Source organism: Podarcis vaucheri, assembly GCF_965113315.1.
Source record: "Podarcis vaucheri genome assembly, chromosome: 3".
NCBI classification, from domain to species: domain Eukaryota; kingdom Metazoa; phylum Chordata; class Lepidosauria; order Squamata; family Lacertidae; genus Podarcis; species Podarcis vaucheri.
The window spans coordinates 34,051,254-34,063,815 of NC_138761.1; the positions used below are offsets into that span (position 1 = coordinate 34,051,254).

General features: G+C 45.0%; 1 protein-coding gene across 1 annotated transcript in view; it reads left to right on the forward strand.

Moving 5' to 3' along the window:
* Nucleotides 1-9,418: 9,418 nt before the first annotated feature.
* The window catches only part of XDH (xanthine dehydrogenase), a 60,479-nt gene continuing 57,335 nt past the window's right edge, over nucleotides 9,419-12,562 (forward strand). The window contains exon 1 of the mRNA XM_082214797.1: nucleotides 9,419-9,632. Within this exon, the coding sequence (XP_082070923.1) occupies nucleotides 9,591-9,632 (42 nt within the window). The 5' untranslated portion in view covers nucleotides 9,419-9,590. The remainder of the gene's footprint in view (nucleotides 9,633-12,562) is intronic.

A 12,562-nucleotide genomic window follows, 5' to 3' on the forward strand; every position in this document is an offset into this window, starting at 1 on the left:
GCTGATGGGTTAATCCTCAACAGCCCCACCAGCGGCAAAGTGACAATCCCATCTTTCAGGGATCAAGCTGTCTCCTAGAAGTAGTTCTGTGTTGTGTCTAAGTGAGGAAAGTACTATTTCCAGGTTCCTCAAAATAGTGCAATGACTTCAAAAGTGAACTTGCATCAACTTTCAGAACCATGTGATTCTCACCACACGATGACTGAAAACCTAGACCAGGCGTGTCCAAAGTCTGTTTCGGGGGCCTAATTCGGCCTGCCGGTTGGTTTAATCTGGCCCCTGTGGCAGTTTATTTCCTGGGGTAAAATCACAAAAAAGGTAAACAACTTCAATCCTAACAAAAGGTCAACAACTTTGGTTGGCCCTTTGGTCGGCCCTCACAGCCCTTCACTTCATCAAATCTGGCCCTCTTTGAAAAAATTTGGACACCACTGACCTAGACCTTGGGCCATTATAAAGAGATTTAGTGGTTCTTAATTGATTGGTGATGTCGTAATGTTGTATTGTATTATTTATGCAAATTGATTTTCTCTGGAGTTAAAGATCTGACTGGGACAAACCTTGTTATGTTGAGCTCGTATTTTGCGCAATTTGTATACGGTGTCTGTTTGATAATGTGTGGTTTGCTATGCCTAATAAAGGATATATTTATTTAATAATAGGAAATTGGTGGCCACCTAAAGCTACAAAGGAGGAAAGAGGGGTCAGGCTTGAAGGAAGTGCAGCAATAAGATTTTGCATCTAGCAATGTGGAGCTTGCCTACCTGTCTTGCTAGGTGCTGAATGCGCATACAATATCTGAAGAGTCAAAATGTAGTGCTAGCAAATAGCTTTTGCTGTTTCATTCAGCTCCCTTGGCTCCACCCTTATTCTAATAGGAAGCAGAGCAAGTTCATCTAGAATGAGCTTCTTTGAGAGAGCTGGAATTGCTTGAGAGATGGAGAGAGCAGGTGAGAACACCCACCCCACTGGCCCAGAAAGGAAGGGAAAGAATCAATTGACTTGACCTGGATGATAGTGTACCTGTCTACACCTACTGGTTTCCACTAAATGCCTTAATGGGAGCAGCTGCACGTATGCCAGGAGAACAGGACTACGTGCATCATCTTTATCTCAAATTCAGCCCCTCCCTTTCCTCCCCCATCCACTCGCTGCCTGTCATTTTCCTGTGGTGTGTACATTCCATTCTCAAGCAAGGCACAGGGACGTCTTGTGTTCCTGCATATGTGTATCCATCTTCATTTTTAAGGGCTCAAGTCCAAGAAGGGTTTTCCCCCGTTCCATCCCTTTTCCTGGGAAAACCCACTGTTTACATCAATGAGGGACTCAGCTACGTTAGTCATAAAACAGTGTTTTGAATGCATTATAAACTTGTAACACCAGATGGTGCTGAAGTGCAATTTTTTTTTTTTTTGCGGTTTTCCATAGCGGATTTTTTTCTTTTGTTATAACGATTTAGCTTCTGACAGATTTACATTTGTTCCAATTTAATGATATACAATCGGTTTTCCTGGGGAAAGGGGCAGGATGGGGGGAGGGAAACTTCTTGGTCCCATACCTACAAATCACAGTCCTGTGCCTAGAAATTGCAGCACAAACAGAAGTGTGGATGAGCCCTATCACTCAAAATGCGGCCATTAGTGGTATTAGTTGCAAGCTCTTGGGATGGGGTGAAGGACTTTTGGCCCATGGCTCTCAGCCAGCCAGTTATTAGGTAGACAGGCAAATCAGTTTAGTTTAACTGTTTTTGGTCTCTGCTTTTATTTCAAATCATGGATAACACTGTTAAATGCAGGCCCCATCTGTACGGTACAGTGGTACCTCGGGTTAAGTACTTAATTCATTCCAGAGGTCCGTTCTTAACCTGAAACTGTTCTTAACCTGAAGCACCACTTTAGCTAATGGAGCCTCCCGCTGCTGTTGCGCCACTGCCGCACGATTTCTGTTCTCATCCTGAAGCAAAGTTCTTAACCTGAGGTACTATTTCTGGGTTAGCAGAGTCTGTAACCTGAAGCGTATGTAACCTGAAGCATATGCAACCCGAGGTACCACTGTACGTTTAAAGCAGTATCATAGCCTTTCTCCTGAGAGTTGCTAGGAGACCCCTAGTCCCCTACAGAGCTACAATTCTTGGAGAGATTTAACAGTCAATGCCTCTTCCCAGGGAACTCTGAAAACTGTAACTTTGTGAGTGAAGTTGGTGCCCCACAACAACTGTCAGCGCCCTTAACAAGCTGGGCTTCCCAGGGGGAAGACATGGCCACTTAAAGCGGTATGATACTGCTTTAAATGTACAGGGCAGATAGGGCCTTAGTAAGAGCTGATGTAGTAATTGGGCTGCTGGCGGATAGTTGGTAAGGAGCCTTTATTATGTTCATGCAGTGAAGTTATCTCCAGACAGTTCAGTGGGAGACTGCCCTGTGCATTCAAAGAGTGTGCACAGCGAACTCTCCTAAGCCACACAGAGCATATCTGAGTCCCTGCAGAACTTTGGACTGATCTAACTCACCTCTTCCTGCACAGCAGCTGCTCCTGTTGTATTGAAACAGGAGTCACCAGCTCTTGAACTCCTGCCCGCAAAGTTTGTCCCTTAATACTGAACTACCCACCTCCCCTTTGCCTCCTATGGTGCTGCACTCCCCAAAGATCCCACCCCTAATGACTTGTCTCCCTGTGCTTATGCTGTGTTCCTATTTCATGGCAGAGGAACCTCATTTAGAACCAGGAGTTGGCGACATCTTTGCTGGGAGACATATTCCTACTTGGTGAAAAGGGATTACAGAAATGGCCTGTGGGTGGCCTGAAAGGACACCTAAAAGGATTGCAAAATTTGAAAAAGCTTGGTTATGGGGAGTTGGCATCCATTAGTGATTAGGCCTCTTAATCTGGAATTTGACTAATGTGGGTTCTACATCCTGTTTTCCCCATCTCCCCTTGTGATTCTGGGCTACCCAGAATGCAGCCACATGACTGCATGCATTGATGGTTATTAGCCATGCTGCAGCATGTGCTCAGCTCATGTGCTGTGTGGGTTTTAAGTAGGACCAGATACTGTTTGGTAATAGCGGGGGGGATGTGAATGCCATGAATAAATAAAAATCGAGGCCTGCTTCAGTACTGAATGGGTGTGCAGTTGCACCTTCAACCATGCTCCAAATGTCATCCTTGCAACTGGCTTTAGTGGGACTGCAAGTAAGCAAGGTCATGTCGCCATCCTGCTTTCTCCCTATTGCTTCAGTTTCTTCTTTAGTGTGTTGATGACTGCATTGTCCTGGTTCAGAGCAATGATGTAATGACAACCACAATAAAGTTTGTGTGAAGCTGAGACAGTATAGCAATGCCACCATATCATGCAGCCTTGTAATTATATCTGCGTTATACAGGTGCGCACTGTTACTGCTTGCTCAACGCAGCAGCTGGTGCTTGTGACTAAGATAGACATTAAGTATTAACAATGGGCATTGCAAAACTGTTAAGAAATACCGTAATCAATGCTGAGAACACAGAGGGTGATGTGGGAAGAACAGAGGAAAAATGAATATAGTTTAGTAAATACTTAAACATCACTTGCATATCATTTGTGGAGAAAGCCCTGCAGTCACTACTGATCAAGTCCACCAGATTGATACCTATTATGGGCATGAGACAAATGTGTGGACGTTAGCAATTTCTGCTTCCGTTTCTGTCTTTGTTGGACTGCTGACACCCCTAGTTACTTCTGAGTAAGCCTGCATTAGATTGTACTGTGAGTACCCGTCCTGAACAATTCCTGGTCTTGAGGTAGCCGTGTTGGTCTGCCATAGTCAAAATAAAAAAATTCCTTCCAGTAGCACCTTAAAGACCAACTAAGTTAGTTCTTGGTATGAGCTTTCGTGTGCATGCACACTTCTTCAGATACACTGCATGCACACGAAAGCTCATACCAAGAACTAACTTAGTTGGTCTTTAAGGTGCTACTGGAAGGAATTTTTTTATTTTGACCCTGGTCTTGAGGGTATGCAAAGGTGGAAGCCTGTTCTCTGTGCTCGTATGTTTCTTGAAGGCATTTGACTGGTGACTCCTAAGACCCTGGACCCGAGGGACCCTTGATTTAGTAAGACAGGAACCTGGGAATTGCATCACTGTCTGCTTCGCTCAGTACTGTCTACACAGACTTGCAGTGGCCCTCCCAGCCCTTCCTGGAGGAAGTTGGGGATTGAACCTGCCACCTTTGATCTAGCAAGGCTTCTTTCACATTCTTAAGGGTGTGTTTATTGGAACGCTGGCATTTCTTAGATGATCATTATATTTGGAAAAAAACTTACTGAGAAGCTGTGTGAATTGCTTTTAATTCTCAGACATTGCTGGGCAGACAGCACCACAGTCGCCATCAGAAAAAGAGGACCCATTTTTGACTGGGTATGCAAGTTTCAGCACTTGGACAGATGCCATGGTTTCAAAAAGCAAGCACTGACTGAGGCGACTCACAGTCAGCAGTGGCACCTGCCTGGGAATCTGCTGGAATGTGCCATCTTCTGCATATACCGAATGTAAACGAAGCCCCGAGAGAGAGGAGCACAGAAGAAACCATGCAGACAAACCAGAGGGGATAGCGACTGCATTCCTAACCAGTGCTTGCACCAACTTTGTTTCACTTTACACCCAACCCCCACAAAATATTGCAAGAAATAAAACCAGGGGCAAGGACACAGTTTTGCATGATTTTGTTTCCACCCAGCAAATAAAGTTTGAGATGTGGCTCTCATTCAAGTTGTGGCCAATGTGCAGACTTGGGAGTCAGCCCTGCTGAACTCTGGGAGTTGTCTGTGAATCAACATGCACAGGATGCGATAGGACATATATTAATAGTCACAGTAGCTTCAGTTGAGATGCTTGCACAATTGCAGTTTGACTTGAAATACAGAAGTACAAGAACAGGATTCCTCCCCCCTGCCTCTGTCCATGAATGGCATCCGTCAACTCATCAAGAAGCTCAGTTATGCCAGAGATGGTGTTTGGCACAATATTACAGATGTACAAAGCAGAAGCTCAGCAGAATAGAATTCTGGACTAACATTACCTGGGTTTGTAGAGCAGAAGAGAAGCACCCTTGCCACTCACCAAGTGACCTAGGGCCACTGAGACACGACATTTCCTACCTCCTAGGAAGAACACCCATGACAAGGAAGCCAGTGTGGTATAATGGTTAGAGTGTTGGACTCAGACCTGGGAGACCAGAGTTCAGTCTCCACTCAGCTATGAAACTCTCTAGGTGGCCTTGGCCCCTCACTGTCTCTTAGCTTAGCCTACCTCACAGGGTGGTTTTAAAAATAAAACAGAGAGGGAGAGAACCATGTTCGCCACCGCTTTGGAGGAAAGGTAGGCTACAAATGTGACAACTGAAAGTAATAAAGAGGATAAGCCAGAGAAGATCCATAAACCAGAAAAAAAAACTTCAGAGAGCTCTTTTTCCCCTGCTCACTGAAAAAACCAACAAACAGCCCCTCTCATCTGTTCCAAATGCTAGTTGCTCTAGGACTGCAGAAATTAAGGGAGCAAATTTCGATTTCTGCTACCTGTCAGGACATTGAGAGCACATGGGAGGCTGCACACCAGCCTGCCAGGAAGATCATCACAGTAAAGGGGAGACAGCTGGATGTGGTGTGGGTTCAATTCAGGTACAACAGAAAGTAATTTGTAGCACAGGAAAGAATTCTTGAGTTCACCCTGCCAGCACAGATGGAGGCAAGTAAGCGTCTGATGGTAGGAAACTGATAACACCCAAACTTCAGAGCACATTTATACAGTTCCTGAGAATCTTATCATAAGAAGATAATTACTCACTGCCTAATTTGTGAGCCTAATTTGTCTTACTGCTTCTAAGCAATCCCTACAGTTTTACAATGTGTAAGGGTTTGCCCATGCTCACTGAATTATTTCCCCTAAACATTCCTAAAAGACACATGGAGACATGTATATATCTTCTAGTTAAGGAAAGTTCTATGTTTCCTTCAGCAAGTCAGCAAGTGAATCCTAACATTAATGCATCAACTGTAGGCTATTCTTCAAAAAATTAATTATAGCTTGATATATACATAACATGTCATCCTAACTTACAATTCTACATCCATTAAAACGCCAGTCAACCAAAACCAACACAGATTGTCAATTAGTACTCCTCTGTCTTACCCATTCTTCAATAGGGGAAAATAAACTTTGGTTATATTGGTAGCATATGACTTAGTCCTATATTGGTGGTATCCAACTTTCTTTTAATATGGTACTGTTGGTATCCAATTGGTCTTTTCCTGTTTGCTATCAAATTTATAATCTCTAATTGTTCCTAGTAGTGATGTATGGAAGTGAGAGCTGGACTATCAAGAAGGCTGATCGCCGAAGAATTGATGCTTTTGAATTATGGTGCTGGAGGAGACTCTTGAGAGTCCCATGGACTGCAAGAAGATCAAATGTATCCATTCTTAAGGAAATCAGCCCTGAGTGCTCACTGGAAGGACAGATTGTGAAGCTGAGGCTCCAATACTTTGGCCACCTCATGAGAAGAGAAGACTCCCTGGAAAAGACCCTGATGTTGGGAAAGATGGAGGGCACAAGGAGAAGGGGACGACAGAGGACGAGATGGTTGGACAGTGTTCTCGAAGCTACAAACATGAGTTTGACCAAACTGCGGGAGGCAGTGGAAGACAGGAGGGCCTGGCGTGCTCTGGTCCATGGGGTCATGAAGAGTCGGACACGACTAAACGTCTAAACAACAAATTGTTCCTAGATTTTCCTGACACTTTCCCATTAGCTTGGGTTCCTACTGTTTCCAGCTCATGGCAAAGAATATCTTGGCAATGGTCACATAGGAAATTTGCATCTGGTATTCCTTTATAACTCATCGGCCTTGTTTATAATTTAACAGGAATAGTTATGGTTCTGCCACCATCAGGATCTTTAAAATCTCCCAGACCATCTCCTGTACATTTTCCAAAAGCATTGCACTTTATTACAAGCCTACCACACGTTAAGAGTCTCACTTTAATTCTTGACATGTCTAGCCATTTCCATCTGCTAACTTGTTGACCACCTTTTTCATGGAGTCCAGTGCCATTGGGCTGCCATCTTAGTATAATTCTCTTTATAAGATACTGCAGTTGAGTAGTTTGAACACATTTGAAACAAATGCTCATACTATGCTTGGAATCTTGCTGTTCAGATCCTCATTCCATTTTGCCATCTTTCTTTAGGTTGTTATCTTGCGTATCTTGCTAATTATTGTATACAGTTTTGATAAATACCTGGACTTGTCAGCCTCTAATAATAATGCTTCAAACATGGTCTGTTTTCTCCAAATATCTTGGCTTCTATCTAAGCTATTCAGGAACTAATTGATTTGTATGTACTTGAATCTGTCAGGGTCGAACCCTAATTTATCTCTTACTTGTCTCACTGACCTTTCCAGTCCTGAAATGTTTCCAACTTATTATCATTCCCAAACTACAAGTTGCAAGACTGCCCATCTCCATGAGTATTTCTATCTTGACATCCATGTACCCAGCTTATCTTGTTTACACATTCCACAATCCAGATTTATTGACCATTAATTGATGAAGAAAACGTTGCCTTTATTACCTTAAATGATGGATCGAGCATTTCCCAAACATCAGTTAAACCTTTAACCTCAAATATTAGTTTTATGGTCCAAAATTAATGTATGTCTATAAAACCGACCATTCCAGCTTGGGAATTAAGCTGATATCTGTTACCCACGATTTATTCTGAACTTGCTTTGAGTTAGTGTCCTTCCTTCATAATGTCACAGATCCAGGGTACCAGAGTCTGTTAGTGAATGGTAGAAATTATCGTAATAAATGGTAGTATTTAGATAATACAGTGGTACCTTGGGTTACATACGCTTCAGGTTATATACACATCACGTTACAGACTCCACTAACCCAGAAATAGTACCTCGGCTTAAGAACTTTGCTTCAGGATGAGAGCAGAAATCTGGCTCCTGGTGGAGTACAGGATCAGGTTTAAGGTGCTGGTTTTAACCTTTAAAGCCCTATACAGCCTAGGACCCTTGTACCTACGGGGCCTCCTCTCCTGGTATGTCCCACAGAGGACCTTATGGTCTACAAACAAAAACATCTTGGAGGTCCTGGGCCAGAGGGAGGTTAGGCTGGCTTCAACCAGAGCCAGGGCTTTTTCGGCCGTGACCCCAATCTGGTGGAACGCTCTGTCACAAGAGACTAGGGCCCTCTGGGACTTGACATCTTTCCGCAGGGCCTGCAAGATGGAGCTGTTCCACCAGGCCTTTGGCCAAGGCACAGCTTGGTAATCCTCACAGAACTCTAGCCCAATGGTTGCCATTAATTTGATTTTGAATTGATTTTAAAATGTATTGATTTTAGAACGCTGTATTACTTTTACTGTTGTTAGCTACTCTGAGCCCGGCTTTGGCTGGGGAGGGCGGGATACAAATAAAATCTTATTTATTATTATTATTAAAAGGGTATCATTGGCTACTAACCATAGTGACTGTGCTCTGCCTCCATAGTTACTGAAGGCCACAGGTTGTGGGAGTGCTCTTGCACTCAGACTGTACTTGCAGGCTTTTTATAGGCACCTGGTTAGCCACTCTGAGAAAAGACTGGTAGCTAGATGAGCTACTGACCTGATCCTGCAGGTTCTTATGTTCATAATAGTTTTTAACAGAGTTGAAGGTCATACGATGGACCACTTTCTATCATGTTATTTTGTCCAGCTGTTGATGCTTGTCACATCTTGAAATACTGCACTGCAAAACCTACTAAACCTATAGCTGGAGAAGATAATCAGATGAGTGTGCGCTTGACAGATACTTTTGGGGTAGGCACTCCTGGATCCAGCCTTAAGCTACCTTCTAACTCAGGCTTCTCCAAACTTGGGTCCCCAGCTATTTTTTGGACTACAACTCCCATCATCCCTAGCTAGCAGGACCAGTGGTCAGGGATGATGAGAATTGTAGTCCAAAAACAGCCGGAAACCAAAGTTTGGGGAACCCTGTTCTAACTGTGCAAATCACTAGCCAAGGGGTCGCACGATCAACATGTTTTTTTTTTTTAAGTTAGTAAAATCTGCTATGAAGCTATAGCTGGGTGGCTGGCATAATGGGGTAGCAGAGACAGCAGAAGTGGTGAGAAAATCTACCCGGGAGCTGAAAGAACAGGAGCACGACTTGTTGGCAAACTTTCTTGTGCCAGGTTCTGGGTGCCCTGATCTATTGGAACAGCAATGTACTTGAAGAGTGATTCAGTCTAATCTTGTGCCATAGAAAGGGGCGGTGACTTTGTTTTGTTCAGCTTCTCCTGTGCTATCATTAGAGGGGGGGGGGGGAGAAAAGAGAAGGCACAGCCAAGTGCAGCTGGCACGCCTCCGGGTGGCTCTTATATAACCTGGGCTCTCCCAGGGCACTACCGTTGGAATAAGGTGAAAGATTCTTAAGGAACTCCTTCTATTGCTTGCGCTGCCATTGCAGGGATTCAGATTGCTGTGGCGCTGGGACTGTTCGGAAAAGTGTGATCTGGGATCCTGCTCTGCTCTTGGATCAAGTTAGGAAGCTGAAGAGGATGGCTTCAGATGAGCTGGTCTTCTTTGTCAATGGCAAGAAGGTAGGGGAGACCCCTCACATTTAATTTTCTTTTAATTGTATCTCAACCCTTGGATTAACTTCACAAGTTGCAGATTGCACTTGAGAACTGTGCTCCACATGCAGCTAAACAGCCTTGAACATTTATGAAACTGAAAAACCATCATTTCTAAAACAAGCAAACTTTATTGAACTACTAAAACTTTTTTCAGCGTAGAGTAAGGGAGACACGTTAATCAAATGACCAAGTTTGCTGCTATTGCCCTCTCTCTCTTTTAGAAAGATAGTATCCAACTTTCTTTTAGCCAAAAAATAATAATGATCTGTAATGCTTTTCAGCCTTTTTCTTCCAGAGAATGCTTCTGTTTCATTGCTGAAATAGTTACGTTTAAAAAAAGATAGACCCCAATTCAATAAACACCCACATTTCCTAAACTTACATTGAATAAAGCAGAGTGGAAGAAGGCTACTGAAAGATGCCCAGTGAATGAAGTACATGCAAGGAAAACCATCCTGTGTTTGCTTTCTATGTCATTTTAAAAATATGACTACCTGTCGGATAACATAACTATTCTCAACACCCTCTGCCTGTAGCTTGTCCAGCCAGCAACAAGCAACTGAGTGACAGCACTGGGCAGTTGCTGTTGGACTGATACCCTCCCTAAATTAAATTACAGAAGCAAGCACGATGATTGCTACAAACCCACAGCGATTTCCACCTCTCCGTAAAGAGATCAAATGCTAGCGATTACCAGCGAAGCAGCTGCTTGCCAGGGGTGGGGTGGCAGGTTGTTCCGTTCCTAATGCATTTGAGAGAGAGAGAGAGCATTGCGCCTAGTTGTTCTGTCTGACCCAGCAAGGCTATGCTTAGGTTAATTTAGCCGGAGCTGCCTGACTGTGTGGAGATTTTGCTCCGGCCACGAGACTGCAGTACACAGACTGAAACGAATCAGCACCTCCCCTCTATAAATAGTGGTATTAATCTGATTCAGCATGGTGGAATTCTGTTCCTCTGCCCGGGGCTGGAGCTGACCTTCCCGAGCAAACAGATGCTTCTATGTTGCTACTGCCCAGTGGTGTCAACCAGGGCGCACCTTTGTGCGCTGGGAGCTCCAGAGAGCTTCCATATGGGTTGCACGGTTGGGAAGGGCCCAGGGGTGGAGACGGGGGTTGAGTTGCATCAGCAAATCACAGAGCAAATTGACTTGTCCGTCCTGCGCTTTGTCCTTTAGTGGCAGCAAGGCTGGACCTAGGAAAGCAGAGTGCTGACATCTGACTGCCCTAATATTTGGGCAGGAATCTGGCCCTCTCTGCAGTGCGTGTCCTACAAGTGTCACTGTAGAAAGCAGCAATAATGGAAGGCTTAACAGGAGTCAGCAGCTTTTCCAGAAGCCACCAGGGCACAGCTGGGACCTCATTTACACACTTGTTTCTGAGATGAATTGTGCACCTGCAACTCATAGGGTTGAAGGCTGCATATACCTTGTCCTACCCCTACCTCCCCCCACCCAGCACCGCTTGCTAAAAGGATATTGGGTGGGAAGGCAGGGCATAGGACCTCCAGCCAATGTGGTGTAGTGGTTAGAGTGTTGGGCTCGGACCTGAAGGACCAGGGTTCAAATCCCCACTTTTGGGAAGGTGGGATATAAATGTAAAAAATACATCTCTTAACAACTAAATTGGATCAGGCAATCCTGGGCTAGGTGGACCTGTGGTTTGACTCAGCACAGGGCATAGGAAGCTGCCTTACACAGTTGCACCATTGGTCAAGGTAGCTCAGTATTGCCTGCACTGGCTGGCAGCAGCTCTGCAGGGCTTTGGACAGGAGCCTTTCCCAGCCCTCCCTGGAGATTGAGCCTGAGACCTTCTGTATGCCAAGCAGATGCTCTGCTTCGGAGCCGCGGCCTTTTGTACTTGTGCCACTGCCTCCCTATGCCATTTCCACTTGGGTTAGGGCTGCTTCACACATTGTATATTTTAAACTGCATTTAGACTGACGGCAAGCGCTCTTTGGCAGTGGAACGGTCTCCCTCGGGAGGTTGTGGATTTTCCTTCCTTGGAGGTTTTTAAGCAGAGGTTGGGTGGCCATCTGTCACGGATGCTTTAGCTGAGATTCCTGCGTTCCAGGGGGTTGGGCTAGATGACCCTTGGGTCCCATCAACTCTAAGATTCTATGATTCTAAGTGCACACTTGCATTTCACAAATCCAGGAAATTGCCTAAGGTTAGTACCTCCAGATAGGCTGGTATTTTACCCATCAGCCCACCCATAAGGATAGCTTACAGTAGAACCTCGACTAAGAGTGGTGGACTCGTAATCTGGGGAACCGGGTTCGCGTCTCCGCTCCTCCACATGCAGCTGCTGGGTGACCTTGGGCCAGTCACACTTCTTTGAAGTCTCTCAGCCCCACTCACCTCACAGAGTGTTTGTTGTGGGGGAGGAAGGGAAAGGAGAATGCTAGCTGCTTTGAGACTTCTTAGGGTAGTGATAAAGTGGGATATCAAATCCAAACTCCTCCTCCTCCTCCTCTTCTTCTTCTTCTTCTTCTTCTTCTTCTTCTTCTTCCCACAGCCCCATTCGTGAACAATCCAATTCACGACTACGGCAAACCTGGAAGTAAATACTGGGTTTGCTGCGATTCCTGCATGCGCAGAAGCAGCATCTGCCGACTGCACATGCGCAGAAGCAGCTGCTGATGTCTGCACATGCGCAGAACGCCGCCGCCGACGAATGTGCGCACACAGAACGGCGCTTCTCACAGCAACCCGGATCGACTCACAAACAGACCTCCGAAATGTTTTCCATACCTGAGTAGAGTTTCCACTGTATTTAGCACTGCGCGTGTGCTAAATAAAGCTGACCAAACCTGCAAGAGGTGTAGTGGTTAGAGTGATAGACCTGAGGGGCCAGGGCACTCAACCAGGAAGCTCCTTCAACCAGCCATTTACTGTC